The sequence below is a fragment of the Pelodiscus sinensis genome, chromosome 10 (genome assembly GCF_049634645.1).
Source record: "Pelodiscus sinensis isolate JC-2024 chromosome 10, ASM4963464v1, whole genome shotgun sequence".
NCBI classification, from domain to species: domain Eukaryota; kingdom Metazoa; phylum Chordata; order Testudines; family Trionychidae; genus Pelodiscus; species Pelodiscus sinensis.
The window spans coordinates 18659532-18686459 of record NC_134720.1 but is presented as its reverse complement, the minus strand read 5'-3'; the positions used below and the strand labels follow the sequence as shown (position 1 = coordinate 18686459).

General features: G+C 42.5%; 1 protein-coding gene across 1 annotated transcript in view; it reads left to right on the top strand.

The window, feature by feature from the left end:
• Positions 1-26928, top strand: part of COL4A4 (collagen type IV alpha 4 chain) — a 112919-nt gene that overhangs the window by 59846 nt on the left and 26145 nt on the right. The window contains exons 22-36 of the mRNA XM_075937591.1: positions 77-149; positions 3611-3717; positions 5279-5462; positions 9792-9860; positions 11576-11683; positions 11810-12028; positions 12887-13048; positions 13631-13801; positions 15249-15392; positions 16128-16235; positions 16530-16711; positions 17554-17617; positions 24759-24833; positions 25389-25496; positions 25841-25948. Coding sequence (XP_075793706.1) covers positions 77-149; positions 3611-3717; positions 5279-5462; positions 9792-9860; positions 11576-11683; positions 11810-12028; positions 12887-13048; positions 13631-13801; positions 15249-15392; positions 16128-16235; positions 16530-16711; positions 17554-17617; positions 24759-24833; positions 25389-25496; positions 25841-25948 — 1882 coding nt within the window. The remainder of the gene's footprint in view (positions 1-76; positions 150-3610; positions 3718-5278; positions 5463-9791; positions 9861-11575; positions 11684-11809; positions 12029-12886; positions 13049-13630; positions 13802-15248; positions 15393-16127; positions 16236-16529; positions 16712-17553; positions 17618-24758; positions 24834-25388; positions 25497-25840; positions 25949-26928) is intronic.

Here is a 26928-nt window from a genome sequence, read left to right as displayed (position 1 = left end):
CAAAGGTATGCTATTTATTATGATTCATTACTTGAGCTGAAATGATTAAAAAAATCCTAATTTTTTTAATCATAAGGGCAAACCTGGTTCTTCTGGAATGGCTGGTGAAAAAGGAGAAAAAGGTGACCCGGACAGAAGGAAAATCAAAGGTAAGGCTGTAGTTTATTATCCTCCTTTATATTTCGTATACTGTGTGCTGGATAATAACAAGAGAGCTTGTAAAAATACACATACTTTTTATTAAAGAGGCTGCTGATAGAGATGCTAGCACTAAAGCCACGTGTACACAGATTGATTTCCTGGTGCCTCCTCCAAATCCATGCTGATGGCATAATTGCATGCCGCTACTGCTACCATACAATACTGGAGATTGCCTATCTCCTAGAACTGAAAGGGACCTTGCAAGGTCATCGAGTCCAGTCCCCTGCCTTCACAGCAAGACCAAGTACCATCCCTGATGAATTTTTGCCCCAAATCCCTAAATGGCCTCCACAACGATTGAACTCTCAACCCTGGGTTTAGAAGGCCAATGCTCAAACCACTGAGCTATCCCTCCCCCTGCACCATTGACCAAATGACCATTAATATTATTATCAGGCAATTACAAAGATGTATATGGTTAGGACTGAGCAAAATGCAGTTTAAATAAAGATTATTTGATTTAAATTGTTTCCGGAAATTCCCTACGCTTGCTTGTCACAGCTACCTCTCCTACCCAGAGAAATTCAACACCTCCATGGCCACTGGAAACCATCCTTTTTTTTTTTTTTTGTCTGGGATACATTTAATCAATCTGAGATCAAAAACAGTATGTGATCAGGTACACAACTTGAATTCTGGAAAAAAAAGCTGGATGAATTATTCTGTGAACAAGAACTATGATTAAAAGTATTCTTTACAAATACTTTATTCTTTCTGTGAACATGTACACTTTCTGTAGAGGGTTTGTGTGCTCTCATATGCATGCACAGATACTGGAGCAGTGCAAATTATTCCTTGTTTATTTGCAAAAGACTTTCTGAGACAGTGGTGTGAATCCTTTGGAGTTAATATTTTTTGCAAAGTTTAATTTGTGCAAAAAGTGTATTTTCATTAATGTTCAGGAAAAAATATGAAACTCTTACAAGTAAATTACTCCGCATTATTTACCATGCTCCAGCATAACACTGAGTGAAATCCTAGCTCTACTGAAGTGGATAGCAAAATTCTCGCTGAATTCAATGGAGCAAGTTTGTCACAATACATAAAGACCCCCCCCCCCCCATGTACTCATGATAGCCATATGAAAAAACTGAAAACCCAGGTGATAATTACATTTTAGTTGTTTCACCTGCACTCTGCCCATAAATGCATCTCCCCAAGGATTTATAAACTATGCTAACATCCTAAATATTTGAACAGTTGCAATCAATCACTTAAAACAATAACAACAAAAACCCTATCATAAAGATATTTGTTTTCTTTGCCCAAATTTCTCAGAAACTACACTGCTGTGAGGCGCAGTGTACATCCCTGCATCACTGTGTGGTTTAAGATTCAATATCTTGTAACTGAGATTAACTAAGAACATGAATCTTACCTCATTGGAACATGGAGATTCCCAAATTGCTTCTAGCTTGTACAATGTTCTGCAATATCTGATTTTAAAGACATGACATTTTTATGTGCACAAAGTTATTTTAGATCATCTATAGAGGCTTCATTAGTTTTAATTTGTTTCTTCTTCTGACCATCATACAGACAGATCATGCTACATAATAGATCTGGCTTTAAAGGTAAAAGAGTGGAAATCACAGTTCCAACAGTTTAAAAAATCTCTAAAGCATTTATTGCTAGCTGATCATATGCAAGAGGGGACACCAGGAGGTGTGATGTAATACAGTAAGCCCCAACTTTTTTGAAACCGGGGACTGGCAAACCCATTCACCAACTTTTGGTGGACCAGTTACATTTTATCTGCATATTTTCATATCATTATGCAAATGGTGAATATGCAAATATACATTGCTGTTCCACTAAAACCGCAGCCCCCAGTGCCAGCCCTAAACCCTAGAGTCCCCAACCCCTCCACTACCCCCCCCAGTGCCAGCCACTGACCCAAGTCCCCTGCACCCAACCCCCCTAGTGCCAGCCTCCCACCCTCAGAGCCCCCTCATGCCAGCTCCACATCCCAAATGCCTCAGTGCCAGCCCTTCACCCCTTAGAGTACCCCCACCAGACCCTTCCAGTACCAGCCTCCTGTTTCCAGGGCCCCACTGCACCCAACCCGCCAGAGCCTCCCCAGTGCCAGCCCCCAATATTAGCCCCATCCCCAGAGCTCCCAGTGCCAGCCCTGGCTCTACAGTCGTCCTCCCCCCCCCACTACTAGCTCAGCCTCCAGAGCCCCCCAGCACTAGCCTCGCACCTGGAGTCACGAGTGCCTGCCCTACCCTCCTCACCTAGCCTTGTGCTGCTGCCTGCGTTGCGGCAACTCTAAGGGCCGGGCTGGGATACACCGCCCAGCGCCTCCCCTCCTGCTGCAGCTGTTGGGAGAGGCATGTCCTGTTCTTCCTCTCAGCCCACCAGCACTGGGCAGGAGGGGCAGGGTCTACTCCAGCTGTGGAAGAGTGCTTCCCTGTGTGGCAGGAGGGCCGCGCAGCATGGGTCTCCTCCCGGTCGCAGAAGAGCACTTCCCTACGCGTCGGGGAGGAGACCCCACCCCTGCCTGGCACTGGTTGGCTGAGAGGCAGGGACGGACACATCTCTCTCAATAGTGGCTGTGAGAGCAGTGTGCCCTAGCCCCAAGAGCTGCCGCGGCCCGGCAGCTAGAGATCCGCGGCTCAGCGGTTGGGAACTACTGATGTAATATATAGGTTATACTGATACTCATGTAGGTTGCATAATGTACCGACCACCCCAAATTCATTGTAATTACAATCACGTAATCTACCCTCTTTCATATCACAGGCCAAATACCTTCTCTCAGTAATATCTGCATCAAGCCAGTGATTTCTGTTTTAACTAGACTGTACCTTTGAGAAAGAAATCCAGTCTTAATGAAAAGGTATCAGCCCACCACACTCACAGACTTTAGAACTGGAAGGAACCTCTGCAAGGTCATCAAGTCCAGTCCCTTGCATTCATGGCAGGAACAAACACCATCTAAACCATTCTAGATAAATTGTTCCAAATGAGGAGAAATGGACAGAGGAAATGGAATGGAATGAAATGGAATAAGGAATAAGGGATCTTTCAGAAAAGGCTTTATTTTCTGAAAGATCTGCGTCTAGACTGGCGCTTTTTTCCGGCAAAGCCCCGAGCCAGAAAAAAGTGGCAGCCATGTTTATGCTAATGAAGTGGGGGAGATTTAAATTCCCGCTTCATTTGCAATTGCGATGTGTCTAATTTGCATCCCTTTTACGGAAAAGGGATGCAGTCTAAACACATCCAGGAAGAAACTGAAATCCAGCATTAAAGAAATCCCATGTTACAAGCTGAAGAAAATTCTTGTAAAGCCTCAGACATGTTGTCCAGATCTCAGTTAATGATTGCTTATCATCAGCTGAGCAGAAAAAAATAGACCAACAGCTGCTACATATATTACTCTCAGCTTCCTTTTAACTGTTTTAAGGGACAAAAGGAGAAAGAGGCCCTATGGGGTTTCCAGGACTTCCAGGCCAAAAAGGTACTTCTGGACGAGATGGAGATCCAGGATTGCCTGGAGAGAAAGGAATTCAAGTATGTTTAACTTTGTTAGGAACTGTTTCATTCTTTGTTTTGAATTAATTTCTTATTTTACTAAAAAAATCAACACATTTCCAAATTTGTTTCCAGAGTAAACTGTTTTATATTTTTCTAGTAAGCTATGGGAGTATTACCACTGCTGAACAATGAAAAAAAAATCTAACCTTATACAGACTCTGCTCTTTATTGTAGGGATCTTAGGTGTATTTTCAGACTATACTTTACTATGATCCATTGTTTTCAATACTCTATTAATTTCTTCTTTTGTGCCCTAAAATTTGGTGTCTGCCCCATCGACTCGATTGACACTTCCTTCTACACAGAGTTCCTCTTGGTAAAATCCCAAGATCCCCCTTATCCACTGTTCTCTTCAAACTTTACTCTATTGAGTCTGTTTTCAGCTGAATATCACCTACCTCACTCAATGCTCTGACTGCTTTCCGGCCCTCATATGAAATCATTCCACTCACTCCCTTTTCAAGTCATACTTAAGGCATGACAATGTAACTTCTCCTTATCTCTCTGCTTTGGTCTCCTTTTAGTAATTCCTTGTGATTTCTTTGCTCTACCCATCTACTCATCCAGCTCTCCATGACAGCATGCACACATTTCCCTTGAAAGCCCAGCTTAGCCATCCAACCCTGCAGGTATGTGGGGTGCTGACATATTGTATTTTGTGGTCATTTGTCTCTGCTATTTTTTTTTATTTTATTTAAGCAAAGAAACCTGAGACATTCAGATCATGGCTTTCCTCTCATAGCCACCTTAAATGAAAAGAGCCAGAGGAGGTCAGAGGATTAGGTTGTCAAAGGCCTAGCCAAGCAGTAACTGGTGTACAGTGCACTGAACAACTCAGACAGAGCTTCCATATGAATCTTCCTACCAGATGTTTCTATTAACACAACCTTGTTCAGACTAAGGATTTCCCTTTCAGTTGCACCTCAGGTGTACAAAAACATTTAGCTTTGATCAGGCCTTCAGTTTTAAAATGTTTATCAACAACTTCATTGTATATGGTCATAGACCAGACTCCATTCTCAATTACTCCTAGTCAACCCCATTGACTCCAGTGTCACTGAAAGTTAACCTTATCTTGTGGTGAACAACTTGCTCACGGTTTTTCCAAGCCGTTAACTATCTCTACAACTCAGGCCTGTATAGACCTCAAGCAGTCCTGTGGTTTGTCTCAAGGAGGATTCAAGTCCCTACCACTACTCTCACCTAGTTCCCTGCACAAAGCCCATTCACTCAGGCTTTGTGCACTGAATTGGGAGGGCGGGAGAGGACGGATTGAATCTCACCCAGAAAAGAAATTGGTTCTTCATTTCCAGGCCAACTACATACAGAATATAGTAAAGTTACTGAGCCTGCGTTGCAGTTTATAAAGTCTACCACAGAATTAATTTAAAAAAAAAAAACTTCACGTGTTGCCCATTTCATCATTTCATTGTGTAACCAAAGATTTTTCAAATATTGCTCTAATACTGTACTTACAGTTAATGAAAGAAAATGGGCTATTCTTATGGCACTTTTATATATTCTTGTTTAAAAATAGGGTGATGGGGGATCAGCACTGCCAGGAGATAAAGGTTTTCTTGGGCCACCAGGACTTCCTGGTTCAAGAGGGCCTGTGGGACCGTCAGGTTTGGGATTTCCTGGTCCACGAGGACTCAGAGGTCTCCCTGGAGACTCAGGAAGTACTGGTGTAAGTGGGCTACCTGGTCCAAAGGGTAAAAAAGGTAATTTTTAACCTTAACATTAAAAATTCTCTCATTGACTGTGTGCTAGGTAGAATTCAAATAGTCTGCTTTTCAACTGGGAGATCTGCATTCAGGAATAGACACAAGACATATGAAATGCTATGAATGCTGATTCACTAAGGTCCTAAACCTGCAAATCCTTAGGTGTGTGATATTGGTGGGAATACTCTCTGAACTGAGAGTATACATCTGAGTAAGGATTTGCTGGGCTGAGTGACTCAGAATATAGAACTATTGCTGATTCATGAAGTAGTGTTAGAATCATAGAATTCTAGAACTGGAAGGGACCTCGAGAAATCATCAAGTCTAGTCCCCTGTCCTCATGGCAGGATATAGAATAACCTATTTGCATTGGTTCTGTTTGCAAAGAATAACTTCTGAGAACTTGCACAGAGAAAGTGGAATAACATGAAAAAAAGAAATAGATCAAAGTAGTAAAACTGAGATTAGTAAACACATTGTACCTATATTTCTATAGGCTACATTTTTCAGTATATACAGTATAATATTTAATCTAAAACTGCTGTTCAAGTTAAATCTCTGATATACAGGCAGTCCCCGGGTTACGTACAAGATAGGGACTGTAGGTTTGTTCTTAAGTTGAATTTGTATGTAAATCGGAACTGGTACATATTGTAGGGGAAACTCTAGCCAAACATTTCTCCAGAGCTCAGTTTTATTCTCCCACACCTCACTTCCCTCAGGCCTTTATTCTCAAGCTGAGGTGTCTGCTGAGAAAAGCCGCTCCGCGTCTCCCTGGTCTGCTGGGGGGAAGCAGCTAGTGCGGGTTGCCTCACCCTGTTTGTAAGTAGGGATCTGATGTATGTCAGATCCATGTAACCCGGGGACTGCCTGTATTTTCAGTTTTTCTATTTTCACTGTATTCCTGTTAATCTAGCTAATATATCTTGCTCTTTTAATACAAATTGCACTATATGGAAACCTAATTCAGTCTAATATTATTTGGTTAAATCTTTTCATTTTCCCCAGACTTTAATACATCCAAATACAGTAACAGCTATGTTATCTAGATTGTTACAAACTGGAAAGCTCTGTAAACTGGCATTTCTGATCTTCAGTAGAGTCCAGCTGGTGCAGAGCCAGCAGGTTCTCTACCTGGCTCTGCGTAGCTCCCCAGAAGCAGTGACTTGTCCCTTCTGCTCCTCTGCTCCTAGGCAGAGGAATACCTGTGGTAGGCTCTATGTATTGCCATTGACCAGAAAACTAGGAGCAGCTAGGATGAAAACATGTTTTCATCTACATGTATTTCCAGTGAATGTAGATTTTTTTTTTTAAAGCAAGCAGATAATTAAATGTTAATAGTGAAGTGATTTTGCACTTCTTTTTTATGGTAAATAAGTTATGGTTGAATTCCAGTTTTCCATGTTACTGATTTCTTCCCTCATGATCTTTTCAATTCTCTGTTACTGCTAAAGATCTCTTACCTTGTGCTAGAGGACTTGGCTTTTAATTAAACGCCTTTATTGATTTATCAAACAACTTATGAATGACAGACTTTCTTCCATGTTTGACTTACTCAAACACCAAACCTTGGTGAATTTTTCCAGTTCTTGGACCTTCATAGAATAGTAGGACTGGAAGGGACCTCGAGAGGTCATCGAGTCCAGTCCCCTGCCCTCATGCCAGAACCAAATACTGTCTAGACCATCCCTGATAGACATTTATCTAACCTACTCTTAAATATCTCCAGAAATGGAGATTCTACAACCTCCCTGGGCAATTTATTCCAGTGTTTGACTCCCCTGACAGTTAGGAACTTTTCACTAATGTCCAACCTAAATCTCCCTTGCTGCAGTTTGAGCCCATTGCTTCTTGTTCTGTCCCCAGAGGCCAAGATGAACAAGTTTTGTCCCTCCTCCTTATGATACCCTTTTAGATACCTGAAAACGGCTATCCTGTCCCCCCTCAGTCTGCTCTTTTCTAAACTAAACAAACCCAATTCCTTCAGCCTTCCCTCATAGGTCATGTTCTCTAGACCTTTAATCATTCTTGTTGCTCTTCTCTGGACCCTCTCCAGTTTCTCCACATCTTTCTTGAAATGCAGTGCCCAGAACTGGACACAATACTCCAACTGAGGCCTAATCAGTGCAGAGTAGAGCGGAAGAATGACACACACCTGTTAATACAACCCAGAATCATGTTTGCTTTCTTTGCAACAGCATCACACTGCTGACTCATTCAGCTTGTGATCCACTATGACCCCTAGATCCCTTTCTGCCGTACTCCTTTCCAGACAGTCGCTTCCCATTCTGTACGTATGAAACTGATTGTTACCTCCTAAATGGAGCACTTTGCATTTGTCTTTATTGAACTTCATCCTATTTACCTCAGACCATTTCTCCAATTCAGTGCTAGATAAAGTCATTCTTCTGCTCTACTCTGTGCTGCTTAGGCCTCACTTGTATTATGTCCAGTTCTGGGCACCACATTTCAAGAAAGATGTGGAGAAATTGGAGAGGGTCCAGAGAAGAGCAACAAGAATCATAGAATCTCTTTTCTAAACTAAACAAACCCAGTTCTTTCAGCCTTCCTTCATGGGGATTATTAAAGAATGATTAAAGGTCTAGAGAACATGACCTATGAAGGAAGACTGAAAGAATTGGGCTTGTTTAGTTTGGAAAGGAGCAGACAGAGGGGACATGACAGCGGTTTTCAGGTATCTAAAAGGGTGTCACAAGGAGGAGGGAGAAAAATTGTCACAAGGAGGATAGGACCAGAAGCAATGGGCTTAAACTGCAGCAAGGGAGGTTTAGGTTAGACATTAGAAGAACTTCCTAACTGTCAGGGTGGTTAAACACTGGAGATATTTGAGAACAGGTTAGATAGGCATCTGTCAGGGATGGTCTAGATGATACTGGGTCCTGTCGTAAGGGCAGGGGACTGGACTCGATGACCTCTTGAGGTCCCTTCCACAGTTCTAATGTCCTTTGATTCTATGAAATTCTACTTTGAATAACTGACAACTATCACACTCACTTCTGTTTACTATCACAATCCAGACAGGGTGAACAGTATTTATCAAGTGCCCTTTTGGTTCTATACTGCATGCTCTGCTATCACACTGAATTGTTTCTCTGCAGAGCGTAAAGATATTTAAGAAGCAAAGGGAACATTTCAATTAATAGTAAATTATCCCTAATATCTCTATGCTGACGATGCTGTTGATCCTGTAATACTAAATTTGTCAAAACGTGCTCTGGGGACTAGAAACTAATCCTAACTCTAAACATCTCTGATAACAGATTAGCAGATCATGTCATTTCAGTGTTAAGGCAGCTTTCACCAAGAACAAAATTCTGTGATGCAATGTAGCAGTTAGTGGATATTGTGGATTTGCTTTAATAGTAAGCAAAGCAGAAATATACACATGTGAGATTAGAATGTCATCTCTCCACTTCCATTTCCTCTCAACAATATTTAACAACAGTATTTTTACTGCTTACACCACAGAAAATAAAAATAAATTTATTATTTAATCTCTGCAGAATATATCCCCTCCACCAACGTTACTGGTGATCAGTATAAACTTACATCAAATAAATAGGGTTGCCAGGTGTCTGGTATTGACCCAGACAGTCTGATATTTTCACCTCCTGTCCAGTAAAAAAAATTCAAAAAATACTGGACACCTAAAATGTCCAGTAATTTCTGGGGGGGTTTCCCTGCCAGGAGGTAAAAATACCAGACACCTGACAACCCTACGACACACTCAGCAACTGGGCCCAGCCCCCACATCCTCCGGCCCACCGCCCCGCCTGCTACCTGGTTCCTTCTGGCTCAATCAAGAAAACAAGATGGCTGCCCGCAAAAAGCCTAAAGACCTAAAGCAAGGGGAAGCAATGCCTTCCCTGGGTCTTAGTTCTCAACTTCTCCCCTCTTCCTATCCCTATTCTGACTCTGCACGCACTTAAAGGGGCCATACTGTTTTAATGCTGTTTTATTTATTTTTGTTTTTTGTTTTTTTGCTCAACAACTTCAGTCTCCCCCTATTTTTCCCCCTCAACAGAATTTTGTTCCTGGTGTGGGGTTTTTTTTGTGGGGGATGGAGGGTCAGTATTTTTGGTTAAACCATCTGGCAACCCTACAAATATATAACCAGAACATTAAAATTAAAATACCCCTCAGCTTAAAGAGCATGGAAATAATTACTTGAATAAATATTCCATAAACCTTACAATTTGTACAGTTAATGTCAAGAGTGACTAGTTCATGAACCTTATAGTAGATAATCAAACTTGCTTTATTCATGCACAGTACCTGCATATTGTATTTATTCTCTTGTTTCAGGTGACACCCTCTGTCGTTTTCCACAATATCCTGGAAGTCCAGGCCCTCCAGGTTTTCAAGGGGCTCAAGGTCTGTTTTCTCAGAGAGGGAAACAGGGGGTTATTTTATTTCTTAATATAATTTGCTATCTATCTTTAAATGATGCTGAGTTGCTATTAAAAACTTGGTAATAGTAAGCCACATCACAACAGATCTAAAAAATGGAAACTTGTAAATAGCCAAAAATAATTACAACCACAAATAATTAAGGACTAGCCTTGGGCCCAGCTTGCATGGTCCCCAAAGAGCTTTAGTTGAGCTGCTGTCCTGCAGCAGTTTAGTATGGTCACAAGTGACCACATGAAGAGAATAATCTCTGTAGGGCTGCTAAATCCCACGCTGATGCAAGTAGCTTGGACAGGGCGGGAAGAACCTTGGCTCCATCCGCTAACTGAAGTACCTACAGCCACATGCTGAAGAAAGTAAATATGCTGGGCATAGACCTGACACAGAGCATTTCCCCTTCTTATCAAGGAGGAGCCCAGAAGGCAGAGTGTTACTTTAAGAATCAATCTGCTTCAAGGATAGAACAACATTGCATCGGTATGGCCCTTGCTTGGAACTCCTGGGACCACCACAACTTCGCCTTAAGAACTCTGTTTTTACTAGGCAGATGGGTCCAAATTCTTCCTTTGTCTAATTCCATTTTCAATGCACAGAGTTAAACCAGGGATTGACCAACAGTCTTCTCAATGTTGTTTGTGGTCAGCTCCAAAAGGTTAGGAAAATTTTCAAGAAAATAGAGTAGTGTTTCTCAAAGGGTCAGTGGACCATTCTGAGAAAGCTGCTACTGGGCCGCTCCCAGCTTGCTTACTTACCGACTCCGCAATCACAGAGCTTTACGGTTCCCATTGGCTGCTGTTTGCCATTTGCAGCCAAGGGGAACCACATGAAGGAGCATGACCCGAGCCGTTGCTTTCTGCGGCTCCTCCTTGCTGCAAACAGTGAACTGCAGCCAATGGGAGCCATAAGGCTCCATGGCTGTGGATCTGGTAAGTAAATAAATCAGAGTGATCTAGTAGCAGCTTTCTCAGAGTGGGTCCACGGACCATTTTGAGAAACTCTGAAATAGAAAAAAAAAATCACTGAAAGCAAGTGAACACAGTGGACAACATTGAGAAAACTGTTGGTCAATCCCTGGTTTAACTCTATGCATTGAAAATGGAATTAGACAAAGCAACATGATAGAAATTTTTAACGTTTTTGCTAGTCTGAGACCTCGCACACCCTAAAGTGAAAGAACGGGGATCAATACATTTTTTCATCTTTGCCATCTCAGCATAAATTGGGAGGGAGTGCAGAACATAAGAAAACTATGACCTTTACCCTGTAAATCTTGGGATTCATCGATTATATCCTATTTTACTATCTATATACACAACAAAATTGAATTAGGACCCTGTGTTCAGCAGGTTCATATAATTAGTAATTTTATAATATATTCTGTTGTAGTTGTTTCACTATCATAAGGCCCAGAGTAACCCCTTCTGGAGATTTAAAGACAAGTGCACAATGCTGGGATTCAAGCTGGCAGGTGCCATTGTGCCAACTTGGGTACCTTTCCCACAATGCTCAGAAAGATATGAAAGCACTAGCTGAAAAAAGGAAGATTTGCATGTAAATGCTATATGATACAATGTGCAACGAAGATGTATCATTATTTACTTACATCTCCTTTTAATTCTCGGAGCTTTGATAGGTTACAAACTGAACCTATAAAATCTGTATCCTTTCTCTGTTCTCAGGATCAAAGGGTGTAAGAGGGCCCCCTGGTCCTCCTGGGCCAAATGGCTTTGATGGGCCAAAAGGCCAGCGAGGCAAACCAGGCACATCAGGAGCTGAAGGGCCAGAAGGTAAGTGAGAGAGGGAGAATTTTTTTTTAAACCATGAAATGGCCCTCGACCCAAAAAAGGTTCCCCACCCCTGCTTTAAAACATACCATTTGACCTATTGCCTACTTTGATTTTTAAATTTGATAGGCTTTCAGGGCAATGCTGGTGATCCAGGCGAAGAAGGTGAAAGAGGTTCTTCTCTTGATGGTGCCCCAGGTCTGCCTGGCACTCCTGGATGGGCAGGTCAGAAAGGTGTTCCAGGTGATACAAGTTATGGTCCTCCAGGAATTCCAGGCAATAGAGGATTGCCAGGATTACCTGGTTCACAAGGCATACGAGGTGACACAGGTGCTCCTGGGATACAAGGTATGAGTCATTTTTCCATTGCATTTAAAGCACAAAGACAGAGACACTGGGCTTGGTGCTGATTTCACTCTTATGTGGCTCCCCAATGACTGATGTGAAGTTACTCCTGATTAGCGTAAATGAGAGCAGAATTAAGTCCCACATATTTATTATTTTAATTTGTTGTCCAGGACACAGACACTAGTACAGTATAATAAAAAACAGGGCTCATTTCATACAACAGGGAACAGTCAACTAGCAGCTTATCTAACTGTGTTTATAAACATTAGAAATATAGTAAGGCCTTTACAAAAGTTATGGGCATTCAGGAAGTAGCTGGCAGGAGATGCAGACAGACAGCATGATACACAGTGTCCAGTGCTGAGTCCCTTATTGCCTATGTGAGAGCATCCAGGTATTTTCCCCTCTGTAACACTGGTATGTATGTATGCACAACCTCTTCTGAAACACATTCAAAATGCATGTACCTAAGCCCCTTTGAACTTTCACTTGGCCAAAAATTCTGTCTGCATCCATTGATCAGTATCCATTGATGCTAACTGGATTTTTCCCTGAAGGAAATCACAGTCAACTTGGGGCTCTGCTCACACTCCAGCCCCACGGCCGGGGGGAGGGGTTGTTAGCATGGAGGCTTGAAGACTTGCAGGGTTGGAGCACGAGCACTATATATCTGGATCTAAGTATGCCAAGGGTCAGATCTAGCCTGTGGCTTGTAGGTTCCCCACCTCTGCAGTAAGGCGTCAAACTTTTTTTTAATCAAAATCTGCACAGGTAGGTAAAATGCAACAATAGTTGACTAGATTGCCCTGAGCTCTAAAGTGGGAAGTTTTTGTCACAAGTAATATTGCTTCTTTTTAGGACAGGCTGGTACACCAGGATTTCCAGGTGCTAAAGGTCTGAGAGGCAGAAAAGGTGAAATAGGAGCTCCAGGTTATCCAGGCTCACCTGGTCAGCCATGTCATAAAGGCATACAAGGGCCACCAGGACAGCCAGGAGTTATTGGACAACAAGGCTCTCCAGGTAAACAGTGCTCATAACATTACATACAGCTCTGAACTTTGTGCATCTTTTTACACTGAGTATCTACAAACTCAGTAATCCCCCATTCATTGTGTTTTAATACTATGAAAGAGTTAAGTATTTCCTACATTATAATCTTCACTAACTGAAGTGTGTTGATTATTTAGCATGAAGTTACTGCCTAGGCTTAGGTAGCAGCGTTACTGAGTAAGGCTGATGGAAAAACAGCCACTGAAACTGTTTTTCTATGGAAAATTTAATTTAACTAAATTAATTTCCAGGGAATTTTTTTGTCAAATACCAAATGCTCAAAAATCTACATATTGAATCTGAAACACTAAAATATTGATGGGGCCAAGCATTCCTATGAACTACTTTCTTCCACTCCCAGGCGGTAGTATGGCAGTGTTTACAAATATTTTAGTTTTCAGCCCAGTGTTCTCAACATTCAAGTTTCGACCAAAAATCAATTATTTTTTAAGATCCCTTCCCCCTGCATCCTTTTTATGACCATCTATATTGCTGAATCTTCTTGTATTCTTCTCTGTATAAAGTAAGTAAATAAACTGTTTTGTTTTTCAGGCTTACGGGGGTTTAAAGGTCAGAAAGGAGACATGGGCCCACAAGGGCCAGTTGGAAGGAAAGGCCTACCAGGAACTCGAGGTGTAATGGGGCCCCCTGGTCTTCCAGGTCCCCAAGGATATCCAGGGCTTCCTGGGAACAATGGATTACCTGGATTCCCAGGCCAACGAGGTATATGAAGTCTAATGTGGTCTATCACCCTGTTATATATAAATCTTTAAAGAGCTTCTCTTTCTTAAGAGATGTCAGTGGAGTACTTTGCAGCCCTTATTCCCTTCCAGCTTCTTGTACATGCATTAGTGAAAAAACAGATACCATTGCCGTTTTTTCTGTCTCTTGGAGCAAAAGTTAAGCCAACATAAAGAGTTTGCAGCTTGCAGGAGCTCCAAAAGGTTCTTTGGTTTTGGTTGTTTTGTGAAAGCTACAGCTGTGAATCCTTTCTAATGCTACCAGCTTTTGGGGAATTGCTTATTAAAACCATAGCAACAATTGAGATTTCAAAGCAAGGTACTTTACTGGGGCACTAATTAAGGGTACGTCTAGACTACATGCCTCTGGTGACAGAGGCATGTAGATTAGACTACCTGGCATAGGAAAATGAAGCGGCAATTTAAATAATCGCCGCTTCATTTAAATTTACATGGCTGCCGTGCTGAGCTTATCAGCTGTTTGTCGGCTCAGCGCGGTAGTCTGGAAGTTCCGCGGTCGACATCAAAGGCATTTGTCGACCTCCCAGGTATGCCTCCTTTAAATCACCACTTCATTTTCCTATGCCGGGTAGTCTAATCTACATGCCTCTGTCGCCAGAGGCATGTAGTCTAGACGTACCCTAAGTGCCTTAAAAATTAATAAATGCATTTACAAGAAGCTGAAGGACTTTCCTCGGACTTAAAAAGAAATACTCATTAGGCTTAAAATTAAGCCTGAAATAAGTGTTTAAACCCAAAAGTATGAGAATTTCCCAGAAAGTTATGAGAGAATGAAAATATGGGAGGTTAATTGTTTTCTGTGGGCTGGCTGCTCTAGTCTGTTAGGCCTCTTTATACCACATAATGTTACAAAATAGCTTAAAAATGGCTGGACTTAGCTAGCAGAGAATTCATCTTACAAAGGAGGATTCTGCCAGAGGAAATCAGGCAGACAGAGCCATATTCCTGGTGCTGGAGGAAGATGAGAGAAGGAGTGTATCAGGAAGTCCCAAAAGAGTCCCAGTGTACTTGATCTTCCACTGATATAAAAAGTCTGAGTGAAAGAGCAGTGGAAATCTAGCACTTGTCAGGGCTGAGTGGGAGGGTATCACAGTGCCTCAACTGGCTCCCTGTGGTGGCTACCTTCCACACTTGAGTGCCTGTCCATGTGTAAACCTCTGTACACTCAGACACTGTTATGATCATCAGCTACATACCTAGACAGTGAAAGTTTGCTACAGCATGTTCTATAGTTAACCAGCTTTACTGTAGTATTAACTAAATACAACTGCTATTAGGTTTCATATATTACTAAATTTTTCAAAACTCACTCTAAACGATTCCCCTTTTGCTTTGCACTCTTGTCAGAATATAAAGGCAGAACCACAGTAAACTATTAGATAAGTACATCCGTATCTTAACATTACCAGGAAGCAAAGGGATCCAAGGCATCCAAGGTTTCCCAGGAATCCCAGGAAAACAAGGACAGACTGGAATCCCAGGTAGAAATGGTGAACAAGGAGAAATGGGCCCAAGGGGGTCTACTGGAGAATGTGGAGCTAGAGGGCAAAAAGGTATAGAGAATACATATTACCTTTGCATTTCAATTGTGAGATTTTTCAATTGTTGTTTATAAAATTGTTTTAATTTCCTGTTTGTTAAAAAAGGCCTCTAATCATTTCACTGTCATTTTCTAATGGAGTTACACTAGTGTAAATACCTGTAAGGAGAATCAGGTGGTGTGGTTAATGAGTCTGGCTTTTTATGCACCTGTTTTTATGCACCTCTTACACTCACTGCTGTGTTTAGCACAGCACTTTCTCAAATGGAGATAAAGGGCAATTTTATGTAATTACCAGCCGATTTGAAACAGGGCATTCTTTAAGGTTCTGTCATGTGTTTCTCTTTGTCTAATGTATATATAAAACCTATTGGCAATATTGTGTCCCAGCATTAAAACAAAGAATAAGGTTCAGCCAGGCAAATACCTAGTCAGTGAAAACGAAAAGATCTGCACAATGGCAAGTCTAGTAGCCCTCAGGCAAACTACTCCACCCAGACAGGAAGCTATTCCCAAATTACACAGAGTATAGTGGTTCACTAATTAATATAAAATGGGGAAAGACAAAATAATTTCAGTGCTAAACTTTTTTAAATAAATGGGACTTACATTATGTTGTAGAGAAGAAAAAAGAGCAATCTGTAAAACTTGGGGAGAGAGTCCAAGCACTCAAATATATATTTAATGCAGTTTATGGTATAATGTGTCAGTTAGCATTTGTATACATTCAATATGTTCTTTTTGAAAGGTGAAAGAGGTGGTCAAGGAAACAGTGGTATCGTTACCTTACAGCTGGAAAAAGGACAAAAAGGGGAACAAGGGCTTCGTGGTGAGGCTGGATTTCCAGGGGAAACAGGTGAGAGAGAGAGTGTCTGCCTACCCTCTTCCGCCTCCCCCCACTTCTCTCGGCTTTCAAAAATTGCAGGTTAAAAACTGTGAACACAAATATTAGCATTTGACCATCCGACTATCCAACTGTGCTCATATATCCTTTTTACTGGTATAAATACTATAATTTCTGTCCACAATTTATTGTGTACTTCATGAATTGGGAATGCACAAGTGTACCCACAAAAAATGTGGTGCTAACATAGAATACCCAGAGATCAGGATAAATTCATAATAATCTTTTGTTATGGAATAATTTCAGGTGAAAAAGGCAGTCCTGGAATCAGAGGGATCCCAGGCTCACCAGGCAAAGATGGACTCCCAGGAACTCAAAAGGGTGAACCTGGTGATAAGGGACAGATTGGATTTGCAGGGCTGCCAGGTTCCCCAGGATTGGCAGGTTTAAGAGGAATTACTGGTTTTCAAGGACAACAGGGTGACCAGGTAAGCTAAGAGCAACAGTGCAAGCTAATTGGTTCATAGCACTGTACTTCATTTTAGAACCCAAGAAACATGGCTGGCTGTAGAACACAAGCCATAGAAGCATGTTCATAGAGTTCACATGCTGGGTCACAGCTAACTCTGACGGGAAGAAGCTAGGGCTGGAGATGGGATAGATCACTTACTAAATTGCGCTGTTCTGTTAATTGCTTCTGAAGCATTTGGGACTGGCCAGTGTTGGAAGGCAGGCTATACTGTACAAGCTGTAAATTGGAGTTGAATTTAGGCTTTAATATTCATCTATCCATTATCCTCAGTGTTTGATCTATATTTTACCAAATTACTTCTGAAGGAAAGTGTAAAGCTATGTATTTCAGATGATAGCTGCTTGTTTACGATGTAAAACTGGGAAATTCTCTCTTTTTAGAGGGACGACACCAATTTCTTAGAGGTCAACAAAAAGGAGATAAAATGCTTTTCATTCATTTGTGTACTTGTATAAAATACATTACTAAAGTACCACTTTTGAATTAAACTGCTCTTCCATTAGTTAAATCATCTAGAGGGAATTTAAGGTATTTGAGTCAAATTCTAGCCTTAGTTGTATATACACAGATCCCATTCAAAATAATTGGTGTTTCCTGCATATCTCTAAGGTCAGCATTTGGCAATTATTTGACAAAGACTAGTGGATTATTCCTTAGAAAAATCATACAGTGAAGACAAAATAATATTTCAATACAGTATCAGTCTCTTCATTTTTGCAACAAAGTCAAATGATTTTACAGATAGTGTCTGTTATGTATGTTATATTTTAAACACAGTGTTTTTTAATAATGCATCAGGGTGAGCAAGGTTTACCAGGAGTACGTGGAAGTCCAGGACTGGTTGGAGCAAAAGGACCTAAAGGTAATGAGCTGAAACATACAAGCTGTATCATATAAGCAGTATTTTGTTAGATTGCTGTATATACATTGAGTGCACCCTCTGGAAAGGAGAGACAGAGATACTTCACATGTGAAAATCATTAGACACAAGACTGTTTTATGGCTAAACAAAAAGTTTTCATTTAACTATAGTAAGATATTTGGGAATTTCTCATTTTTTTTTAAAAGGCTCATAGGAAGTTTGAAGATGACTTTGTCTTAGCTAAATTTCACAAGATCACACTTCAGCCAAAAAAATAAGTAAAACATCAGTGCAGCTATAAAATATCATCGGCTCAAATGACAGAATGATTATCTAGATCAGTATTTCTCAAACTGTGGATTGGGACCTCAAAGTAGGTCCCAACTAGGGATGTGAGAGGTTAACTGGTAAATATCAACCTGAACAGGTAATGCTTACTGGTTCCAGTTAACTGGTTACCAGTGGGGGCTGGAGCAGCTCCCCACCTGCTGCAGATGGGTCCCCACAAGCAGGAGCTGCTCCAGCAGACAAAAGCTGCTCCAGACAGAGGCGCCTGAGCTCCCTGTGGTCAGAGTCTGCTCTAGCAGAGGCTGGGAGCCAGCTCCTACCCCAGCGCAGGAGCTCAGAGCGGGGCAGAAGCCCTGTGGGCTGTGGGTAGAGCAGTCACGAGCCAATTTAGTTGGTTAAACAGTTAAACATTCGCGTAACCTAATATTTAACCGGTTAACTGATTCACAGGGATTTTACATCTCTAGTCCCAACTCCGTGTTAATGATGTTGCCAAGGCTGGCATTAGATTTATTGGACCCTGGAGTCAAAGCCAAAGCCCAAGTCCCACCACTCAGTGCTGAAGCAAACGCCCAAGAGCTCCAACTCTGGCTGACAGGGCTCTGGTTACAGGCCTCCCACAGGCGGCTGACGCCCTTGGGCTTCAGCTTTGTCCCGTCCTCCACCCACCTAGGGTGGCAGGGCTCAGGCTTCAGTCCTCCCTCTGGGGTCATGTAGTACTTTTCATTTATAGAAGGGGGTTGCAGTGCAATCATGTTTGAGAGCTCCTGAACTAGATGGCTTTTGTGATTAAATTTGTATTAGTTTTCAGATACTTAGTATGTATATGACCTAAGGAGAAAGGGGAACATCACCCATGAATGGAAGAGAAAAAAGGAGAAAAAGTACCTGCATGAAAAGATGGACTTGAAACTATTGTGTAGACAACTAAGAGACAGATTTTCAAAAGTGGCCTCTAACTGTGCATTTGTTTTTGGCCACGTGTTACCAACTTACGATTTTATTATAAGTCTCACAACAAGGGTGTGAGGTTTTTTTAAAGATTCTCATTATATTTCGGTTTCTGCCTCCAGACTCATAAGTTTACCTGAAAGGGGATGCAGGGATGGCCCAACAGAATGGGAGAATGTAATGGGGAGATGACTGAGGAGAAAGCGAGGGAAATATGGATGGGATACATTGGGGCTTATCGACATGATGGAGAAGATCGACGCTGCCGCAGTCAATCTTCCAGGGTTCGAATTAGCAGGTCTAGTGAAGACCCTTCAATTCAAATTGAGAGGGTGCTCCTGTCAGTGCTGCTAGTCCAACTCCTCATGAGGAGTAAGGGAAGTCAACGAGAGCATGTGCTCCCTTTGACCTCCTGCTGTGTGAATGGTGCCAAAACGTGATTTAAGATACTTCAACTCCAGCTATGTAATTAACGTAACTGGAGTTGCCTATCTTAAGTTGACTTTCACCTTTTAGTGTTGACCAGGCTTTAGAGAATAGGAGGAGGCAGTATATTGTGGGGAAGCACAGAGAGGAGAATTAGAGTGGTGGCAGCTGCCTATTGAGAGAGAGAGAGAATAGGAGCTCCCCATATTCCTGGGGATAGAAGACATGTATTTCTGGCTGAATATTGAACATGTGAATGTGATATGATCTCACATCAATTGGGATGGGAAAGTTCGTAAAAAAAGGTGAGAGCATCAGAAAATGTCCAAAAACCAACACAATTTATAATTAATTTTAAATCTCGTACTTTTAAGGACATCTAGCTTAAGATTTTTGAACTTTTGGGACAATTGTAAATCTGATATGCGTGCACAAATTTGATGGCTTACAAACAAAAACAACCTTGGACATCATGTTTTCATGTGCAATTTTTGATATTCCTATTTAGAAGATGGGCTGAGACTACTTTAAAATTTTGACCTTGAATAGTTAAAGTCAGTTTATTAAGAACAGAAAATATTCGCTGTATTGTTCTATTGTTTCAAGCTTTCCTAGAATATGATTTTCTTGTTAAAACTAGTTCATACAAAAATAAAAGTGTAAAAGAATGTGAAAATCAGTGATTTATTTGGAACAAAAATATAGACACAGTGACATTCCTTCCCTAGATTATCTTTTCCATGATACTAATAATTCAGCATCTTCCCAGGAATGTGTTTTCACAAAAAATAATTTATGAACAAATATTTGAGACAAAGAGAAATCCTTGACCAGAAACAAGTTAAAAGGGATTAAAACATGTAACTGAACATTTTTTTAAAGAAACTGGCTCGAGTAGATGGTAATCAAGGCATTGAACAGAATCTTCTCTGGTGAGAGGAATAACTGAACATTTGAATTCTAGAGTCGTCTCAATACATTTCACAGAAAACTCAGGCAGAGAAACTAGAGGCCAGCAGGAGTGTGGGGGAGATATTAGATACCTGCATAATATTCTGAGGTGAAAGGACTGTGGATCCATGAATTCAATATAAGAGGAGTTTGAAGAACAGCAACAACAGAAAGTGAGGAGTCTGTTAGGGAAGAAGCAAAGTAGGGTAGAGAAGGTCAGGCACAGCATCAGAAACCCAAAATTTGTTCTTAAGGAGCCTTTTCAGAGTAAACAGACTTAAGCTCTGCTGATTTCCCTTGCCTTTTCAAAGTTATTTCTGTAAGACCTGTGTGTGCTTTATTATAATACTTGGCCTTTAAGTAGGGCCAAATACTGAGATCCTTAGTGAGCTTTTACTCAGACAAATTCCCACACAACTTAATGAGAGTCATACAGAAAGTAAACTGAGTTGATACCTCAGAATATGGCTTTTGATCAGGCAGTCTGCAAATTAAATGTTGTACTAGGGCACTGGGATATGGCTCCACTGATTTAGGTTTTCAAGTTGCACCTGTCAAAAGCTATAGAATACCATAATTTTCAGAAGCTATTGCAATTTTCCCCTCAAAAACTGACCTTAAATGTTGCCATCATTATCTAATTAACTAGAAATAGATAGTGATGTTGTATTAATGCTGTGTCTACGTCCATTCTCATTTCTCTCCAAATGCAAAAATGAACTATTTCTACAGTCTAAAGCTTCCTGATTTCCAGGCAGTCATTTCAGTATTTCTCCTGTGTGTATTTTTCTATTAATTCTATCATTCACTAAATGTTTTATGCTACACTACTTATCTTAGTCCACAGCTTTAAGACTTGTGTGTGCATCTTGCTAGGCTAGAGATTTCATGAATAAATCACTAAGGGTATGTCTACACTACAGCGCTAATTCCAACTAACTTAGTTCGAATTAGTTAATTCAAACTAATCTAATTCGAAGTAACGCGTCTAGAACTAAAAACTAGTTCGAATTAGCGTTTTGCTAATTCGAACTAGCATGTCCACATTAAGTGGACCCTGAAGCGGGGTTAAGGATGGCCGGAAGCAGTGCCGGCAGGGCATCAGAGGAGGACTTAGAGCGTGGAGATGCTGTCTCAGGCTAGCCGAGGGCTGTGCTTAAAGGGTCCCGACCCCCACCCCGGACAGACAGTTCTCAGGGGTGCCCCACTTGCAAAGCAGTCCTGGCTTGGAGTGCCCGGAGTACCCACACTGGGCACATCACAGCACTCGGCCATCAGCCCGGCTGCACTTGCCTTAGGCTGCCATCTGGGGAGAGGGGGCAATTGGGGAGCTGCAGGAGAGCTTCCACCCCCAGAAGCCCACAGAGCCAGCCAAGCCCTCCCCATCGGGGGCTCGTACCCCATTCCTCACTCACCTCCTTCCACTTACCCTTCCCTAGCCCCCCTTCCTGATGTACAAAATAAAGATAACGTGTCTTCCAAAATGGAGTCTGTCTTTATTGAACAAACCTGGGGGAGACTGGGAAAAGGAGGTGGGAGAGGGGAAGAGAGAGGGTGGGAGAGGGGAGGGCAACTACAATGATGAGGGGTTTGGAACAGGTCCCATATGAAGAGAGGCTAAAGAGACTGGGACTTTTCAGCTTAGAAAAGAGGAGACGGAGGGGGGACAGGATAGAGGTCTCTAAAAGCAGGAGTTGGGTGGAGAGGGTGCATACAGAAAAGTTCTTCATTAGTTCCCATAAAGAAGGACTAGAGGACACCAAAGGAAAGGAATGGGTAACAGGCTTCAAACTAGTAACAGAAAGTTGTTCTTCACAAAGCAACGAGTCAACCTGTGGAACTCCTTGATGCAGGAGGCTGTGAAGGCTAGAACTAGAACAGAGTTTAAAGGGAAGTGAGATTAAGTTATGGAGGTTGGGTCCATGGAGTGGTATTAGCCAGGGGGTAGGAGTGGTGTCCCTGCCCAAGGTTTGTGGAAGGCTGGAGAGGGATGGCACGAGACAAATGGCTTGGTCACTGTCTTCGGTCCATCCCCTCCAGGGTCCCTAGGGTTGGCCGCTGTCGGCAGACAGGCTACTGGGCTAGATGAACCTTTGGTCTGACCCAGGACAGCCATTGTAAGCTCAGGGCTCAGGGTCGGGGGTCTCAATGGACCCCCTTGATTTTCATGCACACGTGCTCCTGGGTGGCCACGCTGGCAGCTCTCCTGCCCTAGCTGGCCACTTTCCTGTGCCTAGTGCGGAGATCGTGGACAAGGTCCACGATGTCTGCACTAGCCCAGGCTGGTGCCCGCCTCTTGCGGTCCCAGGCAAGCTCCCGGGAGCCGCCAGCCTGGTCCCAGGAAGAGGGGGAGGGCTGGTGGGGCATCGGGTGGCTGGCTCGAGCCGTGCCAGGTGCAGGGTCTGCTGGCTGGGTGCTGGCAGGCTTGCACCTGGCACAGGCACCGTAGCCAGCCCGTGCCCCTTTAAGGGCTCCGGGGCCAGGAGGGGGCAGACGAGTTTCCCTGGTGTTGGCCAGAGTGGCCACCAGGGAAACCTGGGGAGGGCTAGCCTCCCACTAGTTCGAATTAAGGGTCTACACAGCCCTTAATTCGAACTAGTAAGTTCGAACTAGGCTTAATCCTCGTGGAATGAGGATTACCTAGTTCGAACTAAGCGCTCCGTTAGTTCGAATTAAATTCGAACTAACGGAGCGCTAGTGTAGCGCCTATGAAAGTTAGTTCGAACTAACGTCTGTTAGTTCGAACTAACTTTGTAGTGTAGACATACCCTAACAAAGGTTAAAACAAGCCTACACAAGTAAATGAAGTTTAAATCTTCAGTGGGCACTTGAGTTACATTTAGACTGCAAGCCTCTTTCGAAAGAGGCTTTTTCGAAAGTATCTTTCAAAAAAGCCTCTTTTGAAAAAGAGTACAGGCAGTCCCCGGTTTACGTACAAGATGCTGAAACTGACCGCCAGTTCCGACTTACATACAGAATCAACTTAAGAACCCCAAGTGTCCCCAAGTCAGCTGCTGCTGAAACTGATCAGCGGCTGATTCCAGGAAGCCCGGGGCAGAGCAACTCTGCCTCGGGCTTCCTGTAGTCAGCGCTGGTCAGTTTCAGCAGCAGCTGACTTGGGGACGCCTGAGGCAGAGCAGCTGGGGTGCTGCTGGGTTGCTCTAGTAGCGCTGCTCCGGCGCTACTGGACCAACCCAGCAGCACCCCAGGTGCTCTGCCCCAGGCGTCCTGATTCAGCCGCTGCTGGTCAGTTTCAGCAGCGGCTGAATCAGGACGCCTGGGGCAGAGCAGCTGGGGTGCTGCCGGGTTGGTCCAGTAGCGCCCAGAGCGGCGCTGCAGGACCAACCGGCAGCACTCCAGCTGCTCTGCCATAGGCGTCCGGAGAAAAGCCTAGTCTGCTGGGGGGGGGGGGGGGGGTGTACTAGCTGCGCATCCCCCCCCCCCCCAGCAGACCAGGAAGACGCGGGCGGCGGACGCACCGCGGTCCCACCGCCCGGGTCCTCTGCGGCTTTGCTCCCCGTCTCCCTGGTCTTCTGGAGACCAGCAGACCAGGGAGACGGGGAGCAAAGCCTCTGAGGACGCCGGCAGCGGGACAGCCGCGGCGCGTCTGGGCTGCCCCGCTGCCGGCTTCCCCTGAGGCTTTGCAAAGCCGCGGAGGGGCTCGGGCAGTGGAGCGTCTGGGCTGCCGCCCCCCCCCCCCCCCCCCCCCCGGCTTCCCCTGAGGCTTTGCAAAGCCGCGGAGGGGCTCGGGCAGCGGAGCTTTGCAAAGTCGGATCCACGTAAGTCGGGGACTGCCTGTATCTACACTTCAACCATTACTTTCGAAAAAGCACAGTTTGCATTACATAGCGCCTTTTTTCGAAAGAGTACTTTCAAAAAAAGGCATTCTCTCTCGTAAAATGAGGTTTTCCACGGTCAAAAAAACTGCAGCATTCTTTCGATTTACTTTCGAAAGAACGCTGCAGCAGTCTAGACTCAGGGGAAGTTTTTTTTAAAAAAAAGGCCACTTTTTTTTGAAAAAACCCTGTAGTCTAGACACACCCTTGGTGATTATGATGATGACGATGACAACAGGTGTGGTAAAAGTCCTTAGGAAGACAGAATACCCAGACAGATGAAGATTCCAAAATGTTGATTGATACACTTGTTTTTAGTATGCTGTTGGCATATTTAACAGCCTGTTATGTTGTGTGTACAGGGGCTAGCACAACGGGGCCTATTCCCAAATAGTGCTTAGATGATACTGTCCACTTTTAATATAAAACCTTACCACAGTCACTTACAAGGAAGCTTTCCTTCCTCCCTCATTCTGTTTCCTAATATTAACTTATCAAGGACAGTTCTCTAGTTTGTGTAATTTTTTTTGTCCAATGTAATAAAATATTTTTTAAATTAAGAATTATTTTTATTATTTTTGCTATTAATATTTGTAAGATATTGTGCCTGCAACATTATCTATTTTTGGTTTACAGATGAAAAGGACACTGAGGTCTTACAAAATCATTTGTGTTTTTAACATTAATAGGTAACACAGGTGACTCGGGCAGTCACTGTGGTCCGGTTGGTCAAAGAGGGCCTCCAGGAGATCATGGATCACCAGGTATGTTTGGGTTATTAAGAGTAAAATTAGTGCTTACATACATTTGGAATGTGCCATAGGGTTTTTTCATCTTTTGTTGCTTACAGTAATTGCAGCCTCATATTAATGACTAATGCACAGTGGCTTTTGGGCCTTTTGAAGTTCAGGGCCAAAAAGGCCACACTGTGTATAAAACAGATCACAGATCAGCACATGAGTAGGGGTCTCCTACTGTCCACATGCTTCAATGATGAGCACTCTGTTAGCCACCAGAAAGTTCTGCCTCTAGGAACAGACTCTTCTTCTTCGGCCACATTGAAGAGGAAATTAAAAAGGAATATCAGTAATTCCATGCCCTGTCTCTACTTTAAATAAATTCACCGTCCATATATCAGAGAGTCCAGAGCAAAACAGCACTAATGCATATCTGTATATCTGAAATGTTGAATTATTGCTATTCCTTTATTCAGGACTGTGACATGAGGGAGCATATTATTCTTGGCATTTTTTAAAACATACCGGAGTGAGCCAGGGATGTCTTTCAACCTGAAATTGTTATATTTATCTTTCTTTAAGGGCCCTATGGCTTCCCAGGAGAACAGGGTTTACCAGGCCTCCAAGGGAAACCTGGAAGACAAGGACTGAAGGGGGTGCCTGGATTCCCAGGAACACCAGGCTTGCCTGGTAAGGTCAAGTTTAAAAGAGAAACAGAAATAAATGAGAATTACTTCAAAATGGTCAGAAAGTGATGCAATTCAAAACCATGACACTGATGAAACTGGCAATAGAATATGGTGTCAAAGGCAGCACAAAAGCTTGTATCAGAAACTATTGGAACAAAATATCAGAGGTTCTTCCAAGATGGGCCACAAAGGAGATTCAAGGAAAGCTGACAATTCTTATGGATAGAATTTTTGACCCCAAGTGCCTGTTAATAACCTTTGTGTATTGAATAATATGGGAGAAACAACAGCTAAGTGGGTCAGGAGTAAAAAGGTTTGCATAGTAAAAACGTTTTCCACTTTCAGGTGCCATGTGTGGTCCGGGATTGCCAGGAGTTCCAGGTGAACAAGGTAATACCGGGTCCTTAGGAGCTGCTGGATTGCCAGGGTTACCTGGTCCCCCAGGCAGGAAAGGTAAGTGTTATAAACAGCAACCTTTAGTGGAATATTACAGTTCACGTAATAGTGTCAGAATTACTGGTCATTTTGTGCAATAACAAATGTAACTGAAAATAGAGAAGGATTTCCAAAAGTGCTTAGTGTTGGTCTAAGTGTGCTCCTATTGAAATCAATAGTAAAACTCCCTTTCACTTAAGTAACTAGAAGAGTTGGGTGAGCACATTTGAAAATCCCACCCCAAAATCACAAATGTTAACCAAAGAAATCAGTCTAAAGTTAATAAAGAATCAGAGACATAATCGTTAAATTCTGATTCAGCTGGTTTAACTGAGGGCAGGATTTAACACAAGAACAGTAAAATTGATATTTCACTAACACTTCAGTTACAGTAATTTGCTTTCTGGCCATGTAGTGCCACTGTTACTCTGCATACAGCAACATGAATGCAAATAGCTGAGCACAGTGTAGCAGAACACAGTAAATATGGAAAAAAATTGCTTGTTCAAATATACAAAATCTCAAATGATGGACTGATGCATTTTATCAAAATGTGATAAAATAAGTACTGTTTGCAAGACACTTGATCAATTGGCAGATTACATTTAGAAATACTTCCAGTCAATAATAAATGATATCTATCATGGCAATCCTTATATTTAGATTGGAAAAAACGGCATCTAAAAATCTCTTCCCCCATAAAGGATATAATATAAATGTTATGTAGTGTAGCTAATTAAAATTTAGCATATATATACACATTATACCAAGATAAATTATATAACTAGAAATGAAACTGTTTATCTTTTCTGGGTGGTCACAGTCTGTTTCCTAAACTGCTCCTGGGTTGCAGAACAACATGCTGCCTCGGGACAAAGCCACCCTTGATGCCATAATAAGTTTTCCTGAAAGGGGAGAATCAGTTTTTGTACAGAAAACATTAATTTTCTTCAGGTTTGACAAACTTCAGTTATGAAATGAAAAATGAGGTTTCCATG